The 27352-nt window shown below is 53.5% G+C and overlaps 1 protein-coding gene across 2 annotated transcripts in view; it reads right to left on the bottom strand.

Moving 5' to 3' along the window:
- Window positions 1-27352, bottom strand: part of INPP5A (inositol polyphosphate-5-phosphatase A) — a 148777-nt gene that overhangs the window by 81469 nt on the left and 39956 nt on the right. For both annotated transcript variants that reach the window (XM_066355184.1, XM_066355183.1), the window contains exons 2-4: window positions 19282-19323; window positions 7968-8068; window positions 5026-5113 (exon numbers count right to left, since the gene is read on the bottom strand). In XM_066355184.1, the coding sequence (XP_066211281.1) occupies window positions 5026-5113; window positions 7968-8068; window positions 19282-19323 (231 nt within the window). The remainder of the gene's footprint in view (window positions 1-5025; window positions 5114-7967; window positions 8069-19281; window positions 19324-27352) is intronic.

Consider the following 27352-nt stretch of genomic DNA (forward strand, 5'->3'; position numbering starts at 1 on the left):
GTCACTAAGCACCCAGGACGTGCTGGCGTGACTACAAGAGACTCCGAGCTGACCTGGGGGTCTGTGCTCAGGAAGGAGAGGTCAGCATTGACACAGCACGTCCAGGAGGAAAGAGCCTGGGGCGCTCGGGGCCCCGGACAGTGTTCCTGGCCATGCCCTCCAACTCACATGTGGCTGTGTCAGCGGCATAGAACAGGGTTCTCAGTCCACCATGATGGACATTTAAACAAGTCCCCACGAACAGGACAGGGCCACAGCCTGTCAGACGGGCCAGTTCTCTGAAGGAACAGACTCCAGCTCTCAAGGATCCAAGGGAAGTTCAGCCAGGCAATGACCGCCAGCATGAGCAGCCCAGGCCTAGGGGAGGGACAGTGCCCAGGACACGGCCAGTGGGGGCCGGCTGTCTTCTCAGCCCTGAGTACACCAGACAAGCCTTCTGCTTCAGTAAATGGCCACTCAGGATGGTTCTTACAAGCAAACAAAATTTAACATAATCCTTTTTAAACCTAAAAATTGCCTCCTGAGAACCTCCTGTACTACAAGATCCAGATACAAAACGCGGCTTTGGGCGCCATCTGCTGGTGAAGGTGGACACCTGCCGCCTCCTGCCCGTGCTGTGGTCCCTCCAGGCCCCCAGGCCGAGGTGCCTGCAGCCACAGAGCTCCTCCAGCCCCAAGGGCCCCAGGTCAGAGCCCCTCCAGGCCTGATTCCCTCAAAGCCATATTCCATCCAGGCCGCTGACCCACCAGCCCAAAGCCCCCAGTCTGCAGTCCCCCAGGCCCAAAGCACCCTCCCACCCCCCCACCCCATGTTCCCACGCACTGCACACCCCGACGGTCACACTCACACTCACGCATCAGGTGCAGCGTCAGGTCCAGCGTCTTTCTGGGAACAGGCCACTGTCTTCTGATCCCTATTAATACCTCTGACAGCATTTATGTACAAGATAAATTCATTTCAATTTCCTTTTTCAATTAATGACCTATTATTTGAACCACACTCAGATAAAAATATTGCTCCAATACCATTAATCTTGTAAAAGTTAAATTTTCCTCCCTCTGACAGCCCAAGGCCATCATGCTGAGCAGGAGGGAGGCTTCTTGGCTGGCCAGTGCTGCTCAGCCTTGCCCCAGACCCCCAGGAGCAGGGTCCCCTCCAGGAAGATGTCCAGAGGCCCCAGCAGAGACGGTCCATGCATGACACACTGAGGGGCAATGGGCAGGCATCAAGAGGACAGCATTCCAGGCAAGCCTGGGGTCCAGCACATGTCATTGTAAACCATGACCCTGCTGGTCACGAGATAGGATGACAAGGCACCCCTCTCCAGGGCCAACCTCGAGGCGGGCTCCAGACAGAGTCTGCAACATGGCCAGCCATTTCTCACCCTCCAAACACAGCTGTCAAGCTATCCAACTGAACAGTGACCCTGAACAGGAAAGCCAGGCCACAGGCACTGCTAGACTAGAGGGGAGCAGGCAACACCCCACATCCCTGGAGGGTGGGTCAAGCCTTCCTCCTCGTCTCCCAGATGCTGTCTCATCCTGTGGACACCAGGACACAGCCTCAGGAAACTCGGGAGTGAGCATGTTGGGTGGCTCCCTCTGCCAATTGTGCTGGCTCAGTCTGCCCATGGAGGCCCTCATACTGTGCCATCTCAGGCTCCAGCCACAGATGGCCGCATCCCTGGCCAAGGTGCCACCGCTGTCCCTCCAAGGAAAACACTGCAGCTGTGTCGGAGAGACGCCCAGGTGCTGGATCACCCTGGTGTCAGCTGTTCCAGGTGTGAGACCTGTGTGTGAAGAACAGACCAGACGTAATGTCATCGCTATGTACTTCAGCGCACTGCCCGGGCGGCGAGGTATGGCGGGCCACAGCCTGCTGCAGCCGCCTCTTCCTGGGAGCCATGAGGGGCCTCACTGAGCCCTGCGTCACCCAGGGCTGTCGTGTGCAGGCTGCTCCTTCAGACGGCTGTCCCACCATGTGAAAACTTCGACCTCTGGGTGTTTTAAGTTACTCCCAATTTTTGCTACTAATTCTTGAGGGCCACCTTGACACACAGCTGTCGGCAGGGACAGACATCTCTTCTGTGAACTTGCTGAATCATGTGATGCTCATGACTCAAATTTTGTTTCCTCTGCAAATGATGACATGACAGTTTGAGGTAAAGCTCAAGGGGTGAGCAAGCCAGACCAGGGGCCCTGGTGTCTCAGCGACCCCGCCTCCCTCCTCAGCCAGGCAGACATTCTGGCTGGAGGAGAAATGACATCACCATGTTGGCATGAGTGCTGTAGATGCAGAGCTGACATGGAGAGCCAGCACGGCGCGAATTCTGAACAGCCATGGGAAACAGCAACGGAAAACATCCACGAGGAAGACATTTTCCAATGGAAGCACTTCACGCTCAAGATTTCTCCCTTAGGCGCATCTCACAGATTTTGAAGGTTTTCAGTTTTTTATGTAATTGGATTTATTTTTTTCATTTCCTTTGTGACTTTCTCTTTGACTTGGGTTATTTACAAATTATTAACAAATACCTGGGAATTTTCCAGATATAATTTTTGTTCACTTCTAATTTAATTCCTTTGTGGTCAGAAACGCCTTTTGGAAGATTTCAGTCTCTCCAATGTGCTGTCATTTACAGCCCAGATCTCCACGTGTGTGGTGAATGGTTCACAGGACCCAAAGGCCTGTCCCGTGCGGGCTCAGGCTGTCAGGACAGAAGGCCTGGACGTGAGGCTGGGACGCTCCCTCTCACACCGACCTCAGGGGGAAGCCGCGCAGCAAGCCTTTCTGGGAAGGCCTCCGCGGAACTCCGGCTTCCCTGGGCGAGACGGTTCTGAGGAAGGGCGAGCTGACACCCCACCCCCGCCTGTGCCCGCTGTCCTGCCCTCGCTGAGCAACGTGCCTCTTCTGCAGCCGCGCATGCTGCTCCTCTAGTTGGGGCCGCACACCCACGAGGTCACGCTGTCACCGTGACTGTCCATCCACGTAGGTGATGACTGACGAGAGGTGTGTCAGCTGCCAGCCAAGGTCTGTTTGGCCTCTTGGCTCCCAGCCAGCAGGGGTGTGAGTCTCATGCTGGGAGCTTACGCACTGGGCCGCGCCATCTTCCTGAGGGACTGGTCCCTAACCCTTACAAGTGCTATGTCCTTGTGATGTCCCTGCTCTGAAATTGGCTTCAGCATTAACACGGCCACACCTGCTTCCTTCTCACCTGTGTTTGCACGGTATGTTTTATTCAGCCTTTTATTTCGAAGCATCACGTCTTCTATTTAAAGGAGGCTGTGAAGACCCAACGGCTGTTTCCAGGAGGACGAGGAGGGGTGGCTGCTGTGGGACGTGGTGACCAGAATGGCAGAGCCAAGACGCGGGCAGAGCCTGACCGTCTGCAGCGGTCTGACCAGACACACCCTGGTGTCAAGTCCGTCCTGTGGGCAGCTCGCTACACGTGGGTCTGTGGCCCACACGCTTGAGCAGTTCGGAAATTTCCATGCATCATTACTTCAAGTATTTGTGCATTTCCTCGTCTCTCTCCTCTGGGACTCCAGCACGCGTGTCAGATCATGATGCGTGTGTCACAGGGCAGCAGGGTTCTATTCACTGGACTCTCTCCTCCTCTGTGCACTTTCATCTTGAATAGTTTCTCCACTGCCTCTCCCAGGTCCGCCACCTTTCTTCTGCAATGCCAGACCTGCTGCGAGCAGGTCCCACTGGGGGAAGGAAGCTGGGTCCCAGCAGAGGAAAGTACGTCCAGGGAGGACGGTTTGCTTAAAGGAAGCAGCTGGGGGGAGGAGGTGACAGGGAGAGGAGAGAGGACAGGCCTGTGTGCTGTCCTTGGTGGATGAGAACCCCCATGGGTGAACCCCCACGGGTAAGTGGGGGTGAGAACTGAGTGCGGTGGGCCTTTGGCCTTGGGGTGTCTGAGGAGATGTGGTGGAGACTGCACGGAGGAGGGTCTTTGGAGGAGTTGTCATGGAGATATCAGGGACACGGGACACTGTAGACACAGCTAAAGGAGGCGATGTGACTGCAGATGGTGACGGTCAAAGTGACAGGAGACATGACATAACTAGCACTTGCTGTCCTAAATTTAAAGACTGACAACCGACAGATGCCTCTCAAACCCAAAGGATGATCTCAACATCTCAGTCCCAGGGACGTGGAGCACAGCTGCTCCCTGCATAGGGCGCTCTCCTCACCCCCCACGGGCCCGCTGTCCACCAGGCTCCTGGGCAGGGACGCATTGAGGAACAAGACCACCGTGTGTGACGCTGCCTTGCAAGGAAAAGTGATCACACAGGCACCGGCACGTGTGGCAGCATGATGTGACAGAGGGGAGGGGAAGGACACCACGAGAACAGAAAGCAGGGACACTGGGCTCACACAGCAGCTTTGAGACTCCTCTAAAGTCAGGGAGGTGGGCATCCTTCCTCCAGACCAGCCACCAGGTGCTCCAAACCTGTAACACCTGCTCCTCCAGGGCCCTCCCATCCTCACCTGCCCATCCCGGGGCTGCTGTACCTTACTGGGCTGCCTTCCAGGTGCCCACTATCCTCCCAGACCCACGGCTCTCAGGGAGGAGGGTGGGACTCCTGGCTCCATGGAGGGCTCTGTCCACCCTGTGGCCAGCCCCTCTGGAAGACCCAGCTGTGTGGAGGGGGCCTGCCTCCTGGAGGTTGTCTGAAGCACAGAGAGCCGGCTGAGCACGGAGCAAGCCCACCGCACAGACTGCAGGAAGAGCTGACCCCAGTGTGCGTTTAGCCCTCCCCCATGAGTACTGGTGCCCTGGCCACTCTCGCTTCCTGCACACTGGGGCCCTGGCCCATCCTTGGCTGTCCACCTCCCAGCCACCACGCGGGCCTCACCTATGCCAACAGCAGCCACCCCGAGGGAGCCACTTAACACTTCACTGCAGCACGGAGGCATGCCCTGTGGCAGCGCAGGCCGCCCGCTCTCCCACTGATGGACAGACGACGGATGAGGAGCAGGGCAGCTCGGCAGCCACTCGCAGGGGCAGGCACTCACCGTGAAGTGTTCCTGGGACCTGTAGTTCTCGTCCAGGTAGACGCGAGCCCGGTTGTACTCCTTCATCGCGTCGCTGGACAGCAGCTCTCTGGAAGGAAAAGAGTTTTTAGTCAAAAGTCACATAGATGCCTCACTGTTCACAGGTGCTGGTGAGACCCAGGATGGTGGTTTGGGTACCACATGTGACGTCACCCTGGAAACAACACCAGACAGGGTAGGAGGAGGAAGAGGGAGGGGTTGTAAGAACTACAACCCAGAGAGCCTATGGCAGAGGACCTCCCTGCCATCTCTGCAAATGAGGCTGACACAGGAGCCACCGTGTGCCCAAGAGGTCCGCAGATGCACCAGAACAGGGACAGGAAGCAGGAGCCTGCCCCGCTCACTGCTGTGGCCCCAGCCCCATGACAGTGGTGCAGGGACACAGATGTCACGTGATAGCCAGCACATGGGTTGGGGAGAGAGTGGGTCCAATTCACAGAGCTGGCCCGGCGAGAGCAAACCCAGAGTCCCCACAGGAGGAAAACAGCCTCTAACCCGGGCGCTTGGACCACTCGTGTCTGCGTCATCTCGGAAATCAGCACAGGTGAACAACAGAACACGACCGCAGTCCACAAACACGCTGTCAACAGAAACAGACAGGACAGACAGACAAAATGATGGAATAACTGAGACAACCTGAGACAGCTGTTACAAATACAACCAAAGATTTAAAGGAAAACATTAGCAAGAGGAAAGACAGAGATGAGAACAACAAAAACAGTTCTAGAAAAACAGAATGTCAGAAATGATTCTGCTGGAGGCACCTGAGTGGCACTCGCAGAGGAGGAGATGGGCTGAGAGCACAGCGCCCGAGACCACTCACACAGGGAGCCCGCCCAGGAGGAGGGGCGCGAGGGACCATCTAAACCAGGGGGTCGGAGCCTGAGGGCAGGGAAGGGCAGGACAAGAAAACACTATTTAAGAAACAGTGGACACACCTTCCCCAAGTTTGATTAAAATGATAAACCTGCAGCCTGAAAAGGTCCCAAGAATCCCAGCCAGAAACACTCCGAGAAAACCATACTGAGGTGAGACATGATCGAGATGCTGCGACCCAGCGCCAGGCCCGGCCCCAGGGGGCGTCACAAAGGAGACGCAGGGAAGAGGCTCAGTTCTCTCAGCCTGCGAGGCCGCACAGGGTGACGGCGTGAGGCCCAACAGACTCAGAGAGGCAGGGAACTGTTCACAAACACATCGTGGAAACATGGAAGACAAAGCGTTCTCTCGCAGAGCGCCAGGGGACTGGTGCTAATGGTGAAAGGCAAGTCCCGGGCTGAAGGAAGATGGTCCAGGTACCATTGTTTAAAGCAACATCCTGCCAATGTGTGTCCTGGATACACCTCTGCCCACAGCACGGGATGGCAGGGACGAGTGGAGCTCGCAGTCGTGCGGGCTCCTGCTGCTCACCAGCACCTTCTCTCTGCTGTGAAACGCCCTGCTTTTCCAATGGGTGGTTTTTTCTTATCAACACGCAGAAGTTCCTTATGTATTTAATACTAGATTTTGTCAGTATAGTGTGCTGCAGACATCTTTCCCCAAATGTGGCTAAATTTTTCTTTGTTTAGAGAGTGTCTATGATAAATAGTTTCAAATTTGGGCAAGGTGAAATGTATCGATCTTTTCTTTCACAGGCCTCACTTGCTGCACCGCTTTAAAGAACTCTACCTCTATCCAAACTCGACCTCTATTTTCTCCTGCATTTTGGTCGCACGCTTCCTGAGCTTCATTCAGCCTTGTGAGTGGGGAGAGAACCGAGAGGGGAAGCAGGCACACGATCTCGTTCCCGCAGGGGACACGGTGACCCGCTCCCGCACCACCACCTGGGGGCAGCGGGTGGGGAACCCTCAGGGCCGGCAGGCGATGCCTCAGGAGTCACACTTACTGCAGCCAGTCCCAACCCTCTGCTCGGCCACAGAAACTTCAGCATTAGTTTCTCAAGTGTTAAGAAAATGTTTTAATTAGAATTACCTAAAATTATAGATTATTTGGGAAAAATTGGCATTTTTTTAAATTGCCCTTTAACAAATTTCCCCATAATTTAACAACCGAAAACATGGATGGTTTGTGTTCAGCCAAATGCTGGGGAATCTCAACAGGAGGCCTGAGGCTGGTGACTGCAGCTGGAACTGTCCTCAGTGAGAAGGGTGCAGAGACTGCGCCTGTAGCCTGGGGACCCTGCAGCCCCACGCCTGACCCACCGCCCTGCACTGCAGCCCTGGGTGACCTGCCTTGGAAGTCAGGAAGTGTCACTTCTCCACATACTGCTGGGGAAGCAGTCCCTGTGCTGAGTTAGGGCGGGGGCAGGTAGACAATGTCACACTGCAGGGACACAAGGGTGAACACAGTGGTGCCTGAAGGCAGAGAGGACATGTGGGCCAGAGGCAGAGCAGAAGAAAGAATGGGCGCTCCACAGCCGTTGGACTGGTGCCGCTTTTCAGCGTGTTGGACCGAGTGCATGCCCCTCTGCTTCTGCCCTCACCCATGTGCCCACGCACCCACTTCCAAGTCCACGCAGAGCCAGGGCCCTGCTTCCCCATCCCACTGTGAGAGACGCAGCTGTGAGCTGCTAGATGACAACCAGGCCTGTCTGTCCGTCTGCCCGCCCATCCTCAGCAGCAGCAGGCTGACAGCCGTCAGACCACACAAGGTGTGGCCTCAGGCACACACGATGGGACCCTCTGCCTGGAACCCAGGGCTGAAGTCTCTAAGGCGAGGCATCACTGTCACCCGTGGTCCACCCTCCCAGGGGTCATGCCATCACACACCTGGGCCACACCTTTTCCCTTTGGAAAACTGTGGCTCACCCACGGGGCTTCACCAACATGAGGCTGCACCACGTGTCCACAGAAAGCACCCAACACCCCACCCGGGAAAAGCAGGGACATGTACAGCCCCGGACTTACTTGACGAACTTGTCCACGTGAGCCATGGAGGCCTCGTAGTTCTTGCCCCCAAACTCCTGGCAGTGCAGGGCCATGAAGTGCGGCTTGTGAGTGTGGACGACCTGGAGGAAGCACAGACAGCCATGAGATGAGGGTCCCTGAGGCTCTGGTTACATCCAGTGTTAAATCCCGGCTCTAGAATCAACTCTGCACATATACTCCCCTCAGAGACCTGGCCCCTCCAGGACAGTCAGCACCCAAAGCAGAAGACAGGGGCCTCGACCGGACAGATGGTCCCAGGCCCGACCTCTGCAGGTTGAGGGTCCCATCTTTACCTAAGTGGTAGTCATCTTCTGAGCCCTGGGGCTCCTCTCTCCAGAGACCAGACAGAGGGTCATGGAGTCAGACCTCAGCGCTGTCCTCGAGACCTGAAGACATGCTTCATCCCCTCACTTACCTCTGACAACCAGCCCCCAGCCAGACCCCAAGCCCTGGTCCCGGTGTCTGGTGACCTTGCCCTGTCACCTGTTACCACCATGCTGCCAGGGAGTGGGGGTTGGAGCATCCGCTCCCATCTGCTGAGTGGTGCCAGTCACAAGAACACAGCCAGCCTCTTCCCTGAAGTCCCGGGGAGCGCACAGAGGGCACAGGGCACAGGCACACTACCTGCCCTCCGGGAGCACAGGGCAGTGCGTCACCGACAGGTCCCACTACCGGGTGATGAGGTGGCACAAGGCACACTACCTGCCCTCTGGGAGCACAGGGCAGTGCGTCACCGACGGGTCCCACTACCGGGTGATGAGGTGGCAGTAGGATGCAGTAGGATGCGGGGCCACCGGGGAGCCAGGAGGGCCGGTAAGTGGGGGCTGTGGGGGCCAGAGGCTGAGGGCCGTGGTAGAGATGCACAGAAGCCCTGGACTCTTGGAGGCTAAGAGGGTGCTTGTCTCCAGAGCCTGCAGCAACTGGCTTGCCCTCCCCCTCCATCCAGAGCTGCTGCAGCACAGACGGCAGCAAATAAACCCATAGAAAGCAAAAGAGGGACACTGAAGAGCGAAGATCAGGGGGTGGAGACAGACTCGCAAGACAGGCCAGCAGGCCAGAGGCTCTCTGTGAAGGACCATGACACTGGTCCCCCTGGCTAGACCAGAAGGAACAAAACCTTGAAACCAGCAGCAGTGACCACGCAGACCCTGCATGCTTCTAGTTGTAAGGGCACATTGTAGACCTGCAACACTGGCATCAGGAGATGCGGGGGAGGAGGCCCTGAGGCCAGCTTGGAGGGGTGGCCAGAAGCCAGGGTCTGACAGCACAGGAAAGCCCCAGGCCTATCAGCACATCCCCACTGCTCTGGGGAAGAGAAAGGATGAGAGGGAGAGGCAGCGTGGGCAACGAGGAACAGCGGAGAAGAGCAGGAAGGGTGTGGACCTGCAGGACAGAGGACCTGAAACTACTCCAGTCACTGCCAAGATAGACAGACAGTCGCAAGTCCCTCACACACCTGGACTTGGCTGGATGGACAGAAGAGGGTGCTATTAAACTAGGAATGCCACACAATACTCTAACACCATTAAGATGAATGAAGGGGAATACAAGTCCTACAACGCTGCTATAAAAAGCAAGAAAAAATTCTCACATGTAAACTGAGGAAAAGGCCCCAACCAGAAAAAGAATCAGGAAATGGGACAGAATCCCAAGCCTATAGAACGAACAGAATGCAGTGCATGCAAGCATTTGAAAATAGGAACAAACCAAAATCAGAAATGCAAAACTCAGCCCTGGCCGGTTAGCTCAGTGGGTTGGGATGTCATCCTGAGTCAACAAGGTTGTGGGTTCAGTCCCTGGTCAGGGCACCTGTGGGAAGCAGACTAGGACCCTGCAAGGAAGTGGGACAACAAATGAGTGCTCTTCCCCCCCCCCCCCCGTCTCTCTAAAATCAATCAATAAAAAAAATAATAAAATAAACTTCAAAAAATTGCAAAACTAAATAGATAGAATGTGGCTCGGGTCAGTCACAAAGGGGTGGGGTGCTTTGCTGACCCTAGTACTGCCTACTGGGGGTTCAACGTACCAAGACATCATATGCAGCCCTACAGAAACCTATGTGATTTCAAGGCTTCTACATTGTACACGAAGCAATGATAGAAATGTGACTGACCCGAGGAAAGAAGTGAATGGACACAAAATCATCGCAGGGAAGAAGTCACAACATGTGGGATTTGGTTGAGAGAACAGTTCACAACAGGCCCTGAAGCCGGAAAAACAACCAGGGAGTAAAATGATAATGAGAGAGTGGGAAAGGCATGACCGTGGAGGTGGGCAAAGAACATGCATCATCACGGTCCCTGCAGAGAGACCAAAAGGGGACCAGAACTGAAATTAAAATTATAATCCAAGAAAACTTCCCAAATAGGAAAAACCTGAGCTGACAGAGTGACAGGGTTCACTGGGCACTTGGGAATAGTGACCCAGTGAACAAGCAACTCCACGCCGTGACCCAGTCAGACTGCGGAGTCCAAAGACAAGGACGCTGTCTTCAAGGCCTCCAGGGACAAGGTCAGTTAGCATTCAAGTACCTCCATCTATGTCTGTGTCTGTGTCTATATCTATATCTATACAGCGGTACCTTGAGATACAAACAGACCAACATATGAATTTTTTAAGATATAAGCTGCGACTCAGTCTGTATTTTTGTTCGAGATCCAAGCGAAATTCCGAGATACGAGTTGTGATTCGGGAAGCTGCCCCTAGCTGGTGCGTTGGCGCAGGGATCCAGTATCGGCAGTTTGATATACGAGTTGACTGACTTACGAGCTCAGTTACAGAACGAATTAAATTCGTATCTCAAGGTACCACTGTATCTACATCTGTATCTATAAAGACTGGCACCAGATTTGTCAAAACCAACATGTCAACCAAGGCAGCAGTGGAAGAACCCAGTGAAATGAAGCACAGGCCAAGGATTACCTATCCTGCCAAGTGTCCTTCAAATATCAAACCACAGAAAACAGTTTTCAACACAGAGAAACCTAGGAATTCCATCTCTGTCGGCCTTTTGTAAGAATCTGAGAGAGTGAGGCTGGCAAACATTTCCCATGAGCCACATCAGGTCTGAGATTTGCGGCCACAGTATCTCCGTGGCAGCAGCTCCTCTCTGCCAGTGTGGCCACAAGCAGCCACAGAGGATGCCGCAGGAGTGGGTGTGGCCACACGCCACTGAAATTTGATTTCAAACCAGGTAGCGGGCAGGGCTTGCCCAGGGGTGGGGTGCTTTGCTGACCTTAGTACTGCCTACTGGGGGTTCAACGTACCAAGACATCATATGCAGCCCTACAGAAACCTATGTGATTTCAAGGCTTCTACATTGTACACGAAGCAATATAATGTCAACTCAAAGCAGTAAAACATTTAGACCTACAGATCATAAATCTAAAGCAATCACTTAAAAATAATTTTTAAAGGCAAAAAGCCAACAGAAAAATTAAAATGAATGTAAAAAAAATGAAATAACCCAAAAAGGGAGCTGGAATGGGCAACACAGAAAGGACGAAGCCCGGGGTGAGCTGAGAGCACCTGTGAGCAGCAGCCCAGACAAAGCCGGTGGTCTAATCGTCTTGCTGCTCCCTACAGGCAGGCAGCCTCGGGGCCGTGTGGCTATGCAAATTAATTAAAAGTAAATACATGTTTAAAATTCAGCACTAGTCACATTTTAAGTGGTCAAGAGCCACATATGGCCAGTGGCTGTGGTGCTGGGCAGCTTAGAAACGGGACATTCCTACAATCAGGGACGTTCTGCTGGACCAGGCAGCGCTGTCTCAACACTCTGGTCAAAGGCGGAGTGACTGCACAGAGCACGCAAGACTGAGCACAGGCTGCCCGTCAGAGATGGACTTCCAGCAGAAAGATGGACAGATGGATGTGCTGGACACAAAAGACACCGCTTGCCTGTTAGGCCAGGAAGGCTGGAGTGACCACGCCAGTGAAAGACGAAGAACTCCAAGACAAAGAACATTTCGTAACGACTATGACAGTCCACCAGGAGGACAGCACCACCATATGTGCGTGTGGCTGAACACAGAAACACACATGCACATACACACTCATGTATGTGTGTGCACACTGTCAGCCGAGACACAGACGGCACAGCATAACCTCTGCACTAAAGCCCAGATACCAGCTGTGGGGCACCCTGAAGTCCCTCTCTCTGAGAAAGGTCCGGGCTAGCCGTAAACAAGCCCTGCGGACTGACCACAGAGACACAGTCATCTAGGGAAGGCAAACGACCAGAAGCATCTGACGCTGTCTGACCCGACGCTGCCTGACCCGACGCTGTCTGACCCGACGCTGCCTGACCTGACGCTGCACAGGATGGACAGCACGGGAAGGAGCGAACCCATGGTGCCAGCGTGAGGGGCACAAGGCCCCATGAGGGCGCAGGGCACACCCGTTCTATGAGGCTGCCCAGGGCAGATGGGCCCGTAAACTCACCCAATGGCACTCTCTAAACATGTGAAGTCGATTGTGCTCCAGTTACACCTCATCAAGTTGTGTGAAAGTTAATTTCTAACAAAACACCACTTCTTTCCAATACACACACTACAAGCCGTGATGAGAACTGGGGAGGGCTGCACTGGCCTGGACACGTAGTGACAGGGCAAGACTGTCGGTCTCAGTCGTGACCCTGACACTCTGAGGGTTGTGTCTGAGCTTCTCCTCGAGACACGGGAGTGCTGGCACTGCGCGACGCCACTGCTGCTGCTGTGGGTGCTGGGGTGGGAGGTTGGGTGGGGGCCTGGCTGAACCCACTGCTCTGAGGTGGAAACTGCTGGGCGGGCAATGGGCACGGGGTGCCCTGTACCACCCTCTCGTGGTATATTTGAACTCGTCATAACAAAACAAGCTGAACACACTCACTATTGAACTCGGTGGGAACAAAACCAGTAACCTCATCGTCCCACCACCCAGGCGGGACAGAGACGCAGAGGTCTCGTCTTAGTGCCCACCTGGAGCTCAGCTGGAAAACCTCGCTGCCTGCAGCTCTCGGGAGGGCAGGTGCCCAAGCAGACGTAAGTCCCCCATGCCTGGGCATCTCAGCCACGTCACTCAAAGGCAGATTGAGACACACAACTTAGGGACTTCATTTTAAAATAGATTTAACTACCGCACAAGGTGAGAAATTCAAAATCGCGCATGAGAAGGTAATAATTTTAGTGGCATGCTGTGGGGACTTCTTGCCAACAGTAGGAGATATTCCTCTGCCAGTGAGTGAGGCTAGGGGTGCTGTGTGTGGCAGTGGGAGCCTCCTGGTGGCACCAGACACCACGTGGCCGGGAAATGAGGCTGACGGAGCAGGGGCTAGGTTCAAAAAAGGAGGGCGAGGGGCACCCTCGTGTTGTAACAACCTGCTGGACACAGGAACCCCGTGCTAGCTCCAAAACATCCAGGGTCACTGCCCTGGAACAGCTGTGTTCTCAGTGGTCCGCGAGACGGCACCCACTCAACCTGCTTTAATGCGGTGTGCTGGTAAGTGTCTTGACAGCCAGCTCACTGGGGCAAAACCCATTTCCACCGTGCAAACGTCCCTACGAGGCCCAGTTCCAGCTCCTGGCATGATGCCACTGAGCACACAGGTGGGGGCGATGCTCAGCGATGCACTGTCACAGTGCCTGGCCCTGGACAAAGACCCCTGCAGGGCCCACAGCAGCAAAGTGAGGACCCAGCACAGGCCCCCAACCCTGCTCTGGCCCAGTGGCTAACATGTGGCCCGACAGTGATGCTGGCACACCTTCACCTGGGACCACAGGCAAGTCACTGTCCAAAGTGGCACATCTGCTTGCCCAAAATTCTACAAAAAAATGGAGCTGCTTCTAATTTTAGGGAGAAAAGTAGGCAACTGATAAAAATATGTGGGCTTTTTCATAGGAACGCTAAAGAGGACTATTTTGGAAGAGAGTGAATTAAAATTTTTAGCAAAAAAGACACATGTAGCAAGCAGTCAAACACAACGCAACCCCCTCCTGAGGCTGTGCAGGTGCTGAGCAGGGGCGGGCAGAGCGCCCAGGAAGCACACAGCAGCCCGCTCACCAGCCCCTCACTGGCCCGGAGTCAGCGCTAAAAATAGAAACGGCCAGGCCTTGTTAGGCTTTCTCCAAAGAGGAGTATCTGAGTGACCTAAAAAGGAATTACATCCTCCAAACAACCCAGTGGAGCCTGACACCCAAGATAAGGAGCAGAGAAGGACAAGGAATCTCTTGAGAGGGAAAGATGGCTGCTGTTCACCAGCTGTGCTCCAGGGACGTCCCTGAGGGCTGGCTGCCACCCTGGGCCTGAGGCCGGTGGGGCTCCTCCAGGACACCCAGGCTGCCCCCCTCCTCTTTCCAGAGCTGCACTGTGTGAGCGCAGCTCCGGGTGGGCCCGGTCGGATGCCCTCCTGGAGTCCACACTACACGTGGCCACTGATGAGGGCAGCAGCAGCAGCAGCCAGTGATGTGAGCAGCAAGCATGCCTCCTCCATACACACATACGTGACACTGCACAGTTCTGTGGCCTCCCAGCAGGCTACGTGCTGCCCGTGTGCTCAGGGTGTGCGGCCCGGTGTCTACTCCAAAGAGGGGCTAAGGTTTTCTTGGGCTCACTGGCCAGGCTGGCGGGCTGACCACAGAGGCTGAGCAGCGGGCCCACAGGGAGGGCACCAGTGCTCATGCTGGTCTGGAGGGCTGGACGAGGGGCAGCGATGTGGAGTGTGGCACACTGCACTTACCCTGTGGCTCTGGGACATCAAGCCCAGATGTAGGCTGAGTGACCTTAACCTAACAGTGCTCTCCCTCGGCGACGGTGTGCAGGGGCCCTCACCCAGTCTAAGGTCGCAAGGCTTTCTGTCTCGTTTTCTCCTAGAACTTTTATAATTTTAACATTTGGGTGTATAGTCTATTTTAACATTTGTGAATGGTGAAAAGTGTATTTAAAAAAGCTTTTATTTTGCATATGGATGTCTAGCTGTCCCAGCACCAATGGTTAAAAGTCTGCCCTTTCTCCAGTGAACTGTTTCTCCCGTCAGTTGCTGGGTGGTGTGTGTGGGTCCATCTCTGCTCCAGGGTCCATGTCTCCGTCCTTCTGCCAAAAGCACAGTGTCTTGAATGCAGGTGCCTTACAGTGAGTCTTGAAATCATAAAGTGTGAGGTCTTCAAGTTTACTAGCTTTCTTTACAACTGTCTTGTTTATTCTCGTGCCCCACACATGCTGGAAGCTTCGGGAGTCTTCCTTGGACCCTGCGAAGTTCTGGCCGGAAGGTCTGCTGAGGGAGTGACGTGCTGACACAGGCGCCCCACCAAGCTTCTCTCGTTTCTCCCATCAGTGGATCACAGCTTCCAGTGTACAGTGTGAACACTGCACTATTCACCCCTAAGTGTGGCAATGCTATTCGAGATGCTATTTCTTATGTTTCAATTGTTCATAGCTAATATAAGAAAGATGTTTTCAGACTGACCTTGCATGTTGCAAACTATGTGAAGTCATTGATACGCATCACGGTCTTTTGCGCGGACTCGTCAGGCCTTTCTAAAGAGCGGTCAAGCCTTCTGCCACTTGCGAGAGCCTCCCTTCTTTCTTTCCAAAGCACCTGCCTTCTCCTTCCCGCCCACCCGTGGGCCGCTGGCCGCCAGCGCCCTGTGGAGGGAGAGGCGCAGCAACACCCTGGCCCGTTCCCGGTCTTCAGGCAACACGCATGCTGTCTCCCACGCCTGGGTTTCTGCAGAAGGTCCTCACAAACTAGAGGAGCCCCTTCCAGTCATGGTGCTGGGGTTTCACCATAGATGGTTAGGGTTCCATCGAAGCTCTCTCTGCGACTGCTGAGATGACTGCGGTTTCTGTCTTCACTCTGCAGCCCAAGGACCCCACTTACTAACTTCTGAACGAATGTGAAGCCAGGCCTGCCTGCATCCCTTGGGATGATGTAATAACTTCTGCTACATTGTTGTTTCTCTGCTTTATCACACATTTACAAACGTGTAAGACATATACTTTCACATATTTGATTTGTTAAAGTGTTATGAATTTTGTGGTACTTCGGGGAGGACTCTGATGTTGTCTGTCTGCAGCATCCCTGCTTTTGTGGTTGGCCGAGGTCCTGCCACAGGGTCACTTGGGCAGCAGCACTTACACTTTAAACTTCTTTAAGGGTTTCCATAGAATTGTTGTTTCTTGCTTAAACGTTTGACAGAATTTGCTAGTAAAACCCTGGAGAGTTCTCTGTAGGGAAGTCAGGCAGAATTTTAATCTAATGGATAGAGGACTACTGAGGCCATTCACTTCTTCTTGACTCAGCTTTGCTGCTTTGTTTTTCCAAAAATCTGTTCCTTTCACATAAGTTTTCAAATCAATTGACATAAAGTAGTTCACGATATTCCCCTTATTATCTTTTTTTTTTTTTTTTCATTTTTCTGAAGCTGGAAACAGGGAGAGACAGTCAGATAGACTCCCGCATGCGCCCGACCGGGATCCACCCGGCACGCCCACCAGGGGGCGGTGCTCTGCCCACCAGGGGGCGATGCTCTGCCCATCCTGGGCGTCGCCATATTGCGACCAGAGCCACTCTAGCGCCTGGGGCAGAGGCCGAGGAGCCATCCCCAGCGCCCGGGCCATCTTTGCTCCAATGGAGCCTTGGCTGCGGGAGGGGAAGAGAGAGACAGAGAGGAAAGCGCGGCGGAGGGGTGGAGAAGTAAATGGGCGCTTCTCCTGTGTGCCCTGGCCGGGAATCGAACCCGGGTCCTCCGCACGCTAGGCCGACGCTCTACCGCTGAGCCAACCGGCCAGGGTACCCCTTATTATCTTTTTAATGTTGCAGGATTTTTAGTGATGGTGCCCCATTGTCGGATTTCTGAAATTGACCATTTTTGTTTCTCCTTCAGAAATCAGATGTAAAGAGCAAATTAAACCCAAAGCAACCAAAAGGAAGGAAGAAATAAAGAGCAGAAATCAGCGAAGACAGACACCAGTCTCTGCGATCACAGGTGACAGCCCTCCAGTGACACGCAGGTGAGTCTGACCTGGCTCCTGAGTTCTGCCTCTCTGCTCTCAGCTGCCCGGAAGGGGCTGACGAGACGTCATCACTAGAACTGCTCCTGTACCTTGCTGGACACTCACCTGGACACTCACCTGGAAGTCCTCCTGGCCCGAAGCCACGGACCCCGGCCCTTCTCCTGGCAGTGGCTGCCCTGTCCTGCCTGAGGTCTGATGTTCGCAAACCGTTGTTTCAGATGTTTTCTGGTTTTAATTTCTTTTAGGCAGGAGGGTAGGTTACCTGTTCCTCCACATTAGTGGAAGCAGGTTTGCTCATCACAGTATTTTTTAAATTGCCAGAAAAAAAATTGTGACTTTTAAATGGGCAAAAAATGTCACGGTCCTGTTTAGCTCACCTACTGTGTGTCGCTACCTCGACTTGTCTGAGCTGTTTTACAATTCTGTGGACTCTAAAAGCCGATGGTAACACAGATGCCCCTGGACCACAGGAACGGGATGTCTGGGGGAATGCAGCAACTGTGGGCCAGTTCTGCGTCTCGTCAGCAATTTCACTTCAGCATTGCTGATGTGAGACTCTATTTGAACCACTTAGAACATCTTACTGGTCCTCTCATTCATAAATAATAAAAATTTATTATCTTAATAAAAAAGTCTTCAGCACTTGCTCATTTTACATTTGTATGCAGGCCAAAATTATATCAATTTTAAAATTTATCTGTAGCATTACTATAAACTTAAACAACCTAAGGTTCATCAATAGAAAAAACAACTTCAATTTAATTTGATTTGATGTAAATGATGGCCCACTTATATAATAAAAAACTCTGACACCATTAAAATGAATAGTGTACATTAATTTACATACAAAGTTTTCTTAGTTTACCCCCAAGAGGAGTAGACTGTAAAAATACAGGCACCTGTGACCAGCTGAGGAAGGTTGCCAAACTGCAGCCACACGGACGGTTAGACATGAGGGTGTGGACATCAGACCAGAGGCGGGGTGGGGGTGGGGGAGGTTTATTTATTCTCCTGCTGTGTGCAATTTCCTGAGTGTCATTCAACAAGGAACTGCGAGCAGGGCCGATGCGCGGGGCACACGCTCAGGCGTTCGGGACCCTGCTCCTGCCTGGAGACACACGCGCCGTTCACTGTCTTGGAAAAGGAGAGGTGACCCTGGCGACCCTGCCCACGCTGGGAAGAACTAAGGCAGAGCTGACCACAGGCAGGGAGGCCGCTCCTGTCTGAGCTGCAGGTCTCCATGTGCCTCCTCAAGAGCCTCCTGACACCCATGCACCCGCAGCCCAGCCCCCAGGTGGTCACTTCCTCCCCAGGCCAACCCTGAGCCAGCCTGGGGAGGTTCCACATGTCTCTCTGCAGTGCCACAGACACCCACAAGGGCAGGGGTGTCTGTCCCTTTCACTGCTGGACCCCCACACCTGGCACCTCCCAAGCTGTGGTCTCTTCCTTTTTTCACAAAGGCATAAAACCCACCATGGGTTTCAAAACCTCACAACCTTCCCAAGGCCCCAGCAAATGCCACCCACTGGGGGTCAAGCTCCTCAGAGGAGTCCGTGGCAGGGAGCTGCCCTCTGTGGGGAGAGGTACTAACTCTGGGCAGCAGACACGGGAGGAGGGCTCACGGGCACAGTTGGTGTGGGCGGCCAAGCCGTCCTGCTGCCCCAGCCGAGCTGGACTCCTTCCCAGCCGCCAGGTCCTCCAGGTCTCGGCTCGTGTGCCCTCCTCAGAGTGGCCTCTGGAAGGTCCCCCCGGGTCCAGCATGCTCACCCATGCACACACCCCACTAAGGGCCCACGTGGCTGCTGGTGGGAGGGAGACTGAGTGCCCTTGGTTGTGTCCGTCACCAGCGTCCCCAGGAACAGAGCCCGTGTCTGTCTGCCGTGCCACAGCGGCACCCAGACCTCCAGAGCAGAGCTCCCCACAGACTGCCAGCCCGTCCTCACAGCATCTCCCCAGGGTCCCCCACATTTCCTGCCCGGACCTCCCGGTGGCCCCTCTGCACGGTCTTGTCACACTGCAATCTCAGAACCGCTCAAAAGGCATCCTAATGTCCCCACAAGCTTTTAGCACCCTGCCCCCTCCAATAATGAGGAGACCCCCTCCCAATTCCCCCAATCCTGGCCAGGGAGAGGGGCTGGAAAGGGGCCTCTAAGGAGGCTCGGCTGAGTGAGGCAGAGATGCGACCCGTGCTGGTAGGTGCCGGGACAGCCGAGTCCACACGCGGACAAATCCGGCCTCCATGAAGTGCAATACTTATTGCACAGGCAGTCCGTCCTGAGGAGCAGCTGTCAGCACTTCTCACCTGATAGAACTCCCGCAGCCAGTTCTTCTGCAGGTTTTCTGGCTGTAAGTTAAGAAGAAAAAGAAAGGCGAGTTAGGCCACTGACACAGCCCTGAGCAGCCATAACAGAGGCTACTACTATGAGTGATGCAGCTGCTTCCAGCCTCTCCGTGGGGACCCACCCACACACAGGATCCCACATTCCACATAGGGGACACACTACACACAGGGAGAGTCCCAATTTGCAGGTTTTCCCAGAGCCAAACCCACCTGGCAAAGGGCAAGCACTGCAGAGCCCAGTGTCCTGCCCTGTGCCCAGGGCTCATTAAGGGGCTTCCCACAGCAGATGGCCCCAAGAAGCTGGGCGGACCCATAGCACTGAGCGCCAGGCCCAGCTTCCGGATGCTGCTGGCACCAGCGGGCAAGGAGTACGAGTCTACAAGAATCGAGACACTGCCCCATCCTGGGGGTCCTAATCACCAGACTCACTCTCACCTGACCCCTCCTGGCCTGTGTGGCCCTGTCAGCTCTGCTACAGGGTCCTGGACAACTGGGCTTGCTGGTGAGCGAGGCGCACAGCCACTTGAAGCTGGCCATGGGCCGGGGGGACCCACAGCCCTGGTGTGACATGAGGTACTCGGGCAAAGCTAGGTTTGCAATGCGGCTAAGAGATGTGGTCAGTGGGTGCAGGGTGAGATCTGCAGGGTGAGCTCCTAGAGTCCTGTTGTTCAACAGTGTGACATCATCGCCACGGAACTGCACACTCACATGGTGAAGGTGACAAATCTGTATGTGCACTTTTACTACAATTCAAAAATACGCCAAATACCCACCACCCTGGGAACTGAGGCCCTACCCTGTCCTAGGTCCCTGACCCAGGAGAGCCCCCAGCTGAGGCTGCAGACGTACAGCCCCAGGTCCAGGCTGACTACAACTGGGCCCAAACACACCACCCACAACTCAAGATGCAACAGTGTCACCAGGCCGCTCACACAGGCAGGCACTGCCAACAGCCAGCTGATGTTTCCAAGTGTCCCAAAAAGAAGCAGGACTGACCCCTAGAAAGTCAGCCATAAGTTAATGAAGGAGGGAGAAGCCCAGCTGTGGGACAAGACCCTGCCAACCACAGAAGAGGAAAGCCAAGGACACTCTGAGGACCGGTCAGATATAGTGGCCAGGACCCAGCCAGGGGCAGGGCAGCTGAGCACCCCACAGGCCCACTTCCCACACACATGAGGAGGGCACTGCAGCCTCCACCGTCACCCTCCCAGGGGGACAGAGAAGACAGTGCCACAGACAGACAGCAACCAGTTAAGACTGGGCAGAGGGCTTAAACACAGTGACCAACAAGCACATGAAAAGATGTCGGACATATCAGCCACTGGGAAACACAGATGCAAACCACAGTAGGGGCCAGCCCACACCACCGGGATGGCAGAAATCAGGAACCCCTGGTGGGAACACCAACGTGTCAGCGCTGAGGTCGCTGTGCATACAGTCCGGCAGGCCCTTAAAATGCTGAACACGGAGTCACCACATGGCCCTGCAACCCCACTCCTAGGTCCATGCCCAACAGAAGTGGAAGCTGTGTCCATACAGAAACAGACACATGGCATCCACATCATTTGTCACCATGGCCAGCCCCCCCCCCCCCCCCCCCCGTGATGGATGGTAAATTAACGGGCCTGTAGCACAACCACACACTACTCAGCTGCAGAAAGAAAGCACACTCATCACGACCCGGACAGGCCGCAGAGGCGTGAGGTGAGTGACAGGAGTCAGATGCAGAAGGGTCTTGTGGTACCACTGATGGGCGTACAGAACAGGCACAGCCCTGGGGACAGAAGTCAGGCTGCTGCCAGGAGGGTGGGGGACGGGAGTGAGTGCTAATGGGTACAGGGTTGACGGGGGAGGGGCATGGTGGAATGTTCTAGACTTGGCTGTGGGGGTGGTCACACAACCTGTGGCCACACTGAAACCACAGCCCCGTGTGCTCCCTGTTGCCAATCCCGCCATCTCAGCCCTCCACCAGGCAACCAGACCACAGGGATGGCACCGGGCTATGCTCAACAGTAGGGAGCTCATGCTGTGTACACTTCTGCACTGTACTCCAACTTTATTAAAATATGAAAAATAAAAGTTTCAAGCCCAGTGATAAGAAAGGGAGGTCCCATAGGCTCAATCCAACTGAGACACTGAAAGTGGTGAGTTGCGCGGCCGGCGTCCCTGTGCGCACCACGCTCCCACACATGCCAAAGGCACGGAGAACAGAGACGAGGACACAGCTGGAGGGCACACGGCTGCAGGTGCTGGTGTCAGTTTCTAAACTCTGCACATGAAGCTATCCCTGCCCACACACGGCCCTCTCATCTAACTCCCTAGTGCTTCCCTGAAGATGCAGGAAAGATATAATTCCTTGAAAATCACAATTGAGCTTACAGTCTGATACCCTAATGTTTGCCTCAAATCCGATTTCACTAAATGTAAGGAGTTCAACAAGCCACCATGTCCTCAGTGAGGTGATCAGAACACATGCCCTCTGGTCCCTGTTCTGGACCAGCCCACACAGACAGAACCATGCAGGAGCATACCTGACACCACCCACGACACTGCGGGGAAAGGGGAAACTCCAGAGAGACCCAAAGGAACGCTGACAAGCTGTGTCAGCGATGGCTCCAAACTCCTAGAAAACAGACCCTGACACAGTAAAGGACAAGCCTGTGCGTACATACACACGTACACCTTCACACAGCACACACATAGGCACAGCACATGCACAGCATGCGCGCGCACAGTGCACACACATGCACAAGCCCAGCAAATGCACAGCACACATGCACATCACACACATGTATTCGCATGCACTCACAGAACACACACAGCACAGAACACACTCAGCACACACACACAAGTCACACGTATTTGCATACACACTCAGAACACACACAGCATACATACAACACACACCCAGCACATGCACAATACAGCACACGCATAGGCACAGTACACACACAGCACGTGCACAGGCATGCTCTCCTGCCAAGAACAAACCCAAAATGGTTTCTTTACATGCACACACCCCGACCTCTATAAAGCTAGACCTGTCCAGCACAGCACCCTCTCACTCAGCGCCTGTCCAGCCGGGCGGTGGGGTTGCAATGCCGTGGGGTCACACTGGCCACATTTCAAGTACACAGGCTCCGTGCTGACATGACAACATGGCAGGCCCGCCCAGGAGCAGCTCTGGGCAAGGCCCGGGGACACATGGATGCCGGATGCCAGCCTCCTCGGAGCTGCAGTCCATGTTTGGTTAGTGCAGAGTTATTTTTAAAGCCACTAAAGTAAGAATAAAAGATAAACACACAAACTAGATCTTAGCGAAATACTCTCATTTTAGCCCAAAGTGGACTATGTGCTGGGCTCTGCTCTAAAAATCATGTTTTAAAATTGCCTTCAGAGACGAGGAAAATGATATAAGTCAAAATTTTGGATTTACAAAAGGAAGGAAGAATATTAGAGAATGAATAAATAAAATAAAAAATCTGGCAAGTTCTTCAATAAAAGTCACAGCCTGTATGATAAAGTTTTGATGGACCAGGAACTGATAGGGACTTCCTGTCATAGGCAGGACTCTAACTTCCTCCAAGTGCCCACCACGGAGTCAGGCCTGCAGGGCTCCCTTCCCCCATGTGGGCGGGACCTGAGGATGTCACTCCTGAGATGAGGCAACATTACATGGCAAAAGTGAAGGAACTTTGCAGATGTGATTAATTTTCAGAGTTAGTTCATCTCGAGTTCATCAAAAGGGCGTATCCTGGGTAGATCTGACCTTATCAGACACAAGGTGAGCCATTTCAGAGGTTCTAAAGGTCGAATTCTGGAAGCAGAGGACATTCTCCTGCCCACAGCCTGAGGGAGTTCAGACAGCAGTCCTTCCCCTGCCGGTCTCGGGATCAGAGCGGAGCCCGCGAGACCCCGGGAGATGGCTCCACTACGCTGTGCCCAGCTGCTACGTTCAGAAGCACGAGACAAGAAATGGTGCCTGCTTTAAACCACTAAGTTTGTGGTACTTCATCAGACAGCACAGAAGACTAATACTTTGAAGTACAATGAAGACTGTTTTAAACATTCTTGCCCCATTCAGATCTTACTTTGATATAAGGTATATGGTAAGGGTCTAGTTTAACATTTTGCCCTAACAGCCCACCATCCACACCAGGTCTGGTTCCTAAGTGCCAGTCCTCCCCTTTCCCATCTCCCTCAAATAATTAGCCTTACCAGATGTTCATTTCATTTATGTAGTCAAACAACTCTTTAAATTTCCTTAATTTACTGTTCTTATGGGCTTTTTCTGGTTTGCTTGTTTGTTTTTAGCAAACAAGACAGATAGGGACAGACAGGAAGGAGGGAGGGAGATGAGAAGCATTAGTTCTTCACTGCAGCACTTTAGTTGTTCACTGATTGCCTTCTCATATGTGCCTTGACAGGGGTGCTCCAGCAGAGCAAATGACCCCTTGCTCAAGCCAGTGACCTTGGGTTCAAGTCAGCGACCTTTGGGTTCAAGCTAGGGACTATGGGGTCATGTCCATGATCCCACGCTCAAGCCAGTGACCCCATGCTCAAGCTGGTGACCTCAGGTCATATCTGGGTCCTCTGCATCTCAGTCCAATGCTCTATCCACTATGCCACTGCCTGGTCAGGCTGCCTTTTTTTTTTTTTTAATTCAATAAAATCTGGGTTTATATATATGCTTTCTATGTTCTTTCAGTTTATGGCACTGTTCTGTAATTTAGCTTTTTGAGTGAAATGTTTTCTTTATTTTTATGACTACTTTTTTTTTGTATTTTTTTGAAGTTAGAAGCGAGGAGGCAGAGAGACAGACTCCTGTCTGAGCCTGACCGGGACCCACCTGGCATGCCCACCAGGGGGTGATGCTCTGCCCATCTGGGGCATTGCTCCGTAGCAACTAGAGCCATTCTAGCACCTGAGACAGAGGCCATGGAGTCATCCTCAGCGCCTGGCCCAACATTGCTCCAATGGAACCTTGGTTGCGGGAGGGGAAGAAAGAGACAGAGAGAAAGGAGAGGGGGAGGGTTGGAGAAGCAGATGGACGCTTCTCCTGTGTGTCCTGGCCAGGAATCAAACCCAGGACTTCCACACACCAGGCCGATGCTCTACCACTGAGCCAACCAACCAGGGCCTATTTTTATGACTACTTTTTAATAGCAACAACTGTGAACATAACAGAATCTGTGTTAGAAATATTACCCACCACACAGACATTCATGCCCCCCACAAAGCAGGTCCCCTTTCCATGGAGAAACACGAGCTACTCCCACTGAGGTCAGGAATGAGGCCAAGACGCCTATTTCTACCCCTGTTTAAACTCATCTCAAAGGCCAAGGAACTAGATCAGAGAGAGATGATCACCGGAGGCCTGATGCTGAGAGGAAGAGCTGAACACGGGCATCAAACAGCAGGACAGGACCCGGGGACCCAGGGACTTAGTGACTCAACTAAAAGCAACAAACAAATTTAGGAAAATACACGATGTGAAATTAAGATATAAAAATCAACAGTCATAAACACAAAGAACAGACAGGCAGAAAATATGTTGGAAAAGAAATATCCATTTACAATAGCAACATAAAGAAAGAGAAAAGTTAAGAATAAATATTAAAATGCGAAAATTTTGTAAGAGAAACAGCTTAAGCCATTCCTGGCAGAGACAGAAAGTAGCCCTGAGTCAATGGACAACCTGTCTGGTTCTCAGGAGGGTGACTCAGTGCCATAAAGCCATCATTCTCTCCAAGTCAGTATATAAATGACACCGTCCCACCACGAGTGAGTGGCCTGCCCCACCCAGCCCAAGCTAGGGAGGCTGATGCTAAAGTTCATATGGAAAAATACACTATGACTCAAGATCCAAATGCCATTTTAAAAAAGAATGACACAGTCAACTACAATTAAAAGAACAAAAAACTTCTGAGTGGCAAAACCATAAGCAAAATCAAAAGACAAATATCAAAATGTAACATAAATCACATGTAAAGAGTTAATCTTCCTAAAATTTGATGAACTCTTAAAAATCAAGGAAAAACAAGAGTGTTTGATAGAAAAATGGGCAAAAGACCCACACAGAGTAGTCAGAGGGAGGCCTGCACATGACCTCTGTGAAGAGACACTCGCCTCTCGCTGGCAGTGGCCCCCTGATGTGCAGGCAGGGGGACCCGCTCACCTCACCTCGGTGTTTTACAACGATTCTAACCCAAATGGGGAAGAAGAAACAATCAGAGATCCACACCCCACAGGGTGATTGGTCTCTTTACAATGTCAAGGTTAGAAAGACCAAAGGTGGGGGGACAGAACGGCAGACAAAAGCACTGTGACCCCAGATCAGCATGTGAGCCCTGAGCACGTGCTAGAAAAAGGAGTCATAAACGCCACTGAGGCTACAGGAGGCAGCTGGTGTGATGAGCTGTCAAATGCACCAAGACACCTCTGCACCCGGCTGAGTGGCCAGAGTCCAGACCCACATGGCTCAGGTGGGAAAGGTCCACTCGTGGGAGAGCCTCTGACCTCTCTGAGCGTCATGGTGCTTGCGGCTCACTTCTGGGGGCTCTCCTCTGCAGCACCTCTGCACGCTGGGAGGTAGGTCAGTGCAGTGGACACTGGCCAGCCCCCAGCTGCCCGGCACCAGGGTAGGACCTGAGCAGGTGAAGGGTGAGGCCAGGGTGTGTGGCCTGTGGGCCTCGTGAGAACTTGGCTCACTGAATAGCCCTCCATCCACCTCTCCAAGCTCCAGGAACTGCCCCCCCCCACCGGCCCCTTCGTGGTGTCTCTGGTGACAGCCTGGCTAGCCAGGAGGGCCACACTGGTCCTGATGGCTCATCCTACACACACTGGTCAACAGTGAGTGACCACCCCACCTAGAACCTTTTGGAGCAAGACCCACACACTACCCGGGCAACCTGTCTGCTCCACCACTGCTGGGCATGCCGGCTCCAGCAGCCCTCCCCACGGTGAGCCCAACACCATCTGCTGTGCAGCCCATTTCATGGAGAAAGAACTGGGCTCTGAGGGCAGATTCTAATCCCAACTCTCCTTGCAGGGTGCTAGGGAAGGCACTGGCTCCTCCAGCCTAGGGTCCCCATCAGGGACAGAGGGGACGGCACCTGCTTTCCACAGGACAGACCCAGACAACATGAGAACGCAAGCCCTCAGAGATGTTCTCTCACCCAAGGCAGACGGTCACCAGCTATGACAATCATATTCCACTGACTCCAAAATGCCATGATGTCAGCCACTCTGTGAATTTTAAAACACTGAAGGCTCTTCTCAATTCAGAGACACTAAAAATGTGAAAAATGCACTCCTTAGAATCCATGTTGTATGATAAAAATGTATGTCTTAGGACCTGTGAAATGTAGCACAAGTGCATATCTCAGAACCTGTGAGATGTGCTGTCCGGATTCTGAGGGGCACCGTGAGAACAGTCTGTCCACCCACAGCAGGCATGTCCCTAAGCTGCCTTCAGGGTGCCCATATGTGAGACATGTGGGTGAGTGTCACTCTCCACCCCCCAGACAGCACTCCCCCCCATGTCTGCACCAGGAGGCAAGGGGAGGCCCAGAGAACACCCTGCAACCACGTCCACCTCTGGTCTGTGCCCTCATGGCTGGGAGATGACAGTTTATGGGGGAAAGGGCCCCCACCTCTGTCAGCTTTGTAGGCAGGGAATACAGCAGGCACTTAAACACATCCCCAAGGGCTGCAGGTATGCAGGTTGAACCTGTAGAGACATCTGGAAGGAGGAATTTCCCAAGGGCTGTGAGAGTCACACAGGGGAAAGAAGATGCCGGAAGCTGAGGCCGGCTGCACAGAAGGGGCCCCACCCAGAGTCTGAGGATGGTCATGGTGGGCAAAGGCTCTGGACAGCACACTGCAGAAAGACCAGCTGTGGGCATCGTTTCCCTCAGGGGTCTCAGCGTTGGAGACCAGGAGCCCCATCTTGACCCCCACCTCTGAGACCCCTTGACCTCGGGGTCCTGCAGGAGAGTGTGGGCCGCGGAGAGCTGAGCTGTCTGTCCCT

The sequence above is a fragment of the Saccopteryx leptura genome, chromosome 13 (assembly GCF_036850995.1).
Source record: "Saccopteryx leptura isolate mSacLep1 chromosome 13, mSacLep1_pri_phased_curated, whole genome shotgun sequence".
NCBI lineage: Eukaryota > Metazoa > Chordata > Mammalia > Chiroptera > Emballonuridae > Saccopteryx > Saccopteryx leptura.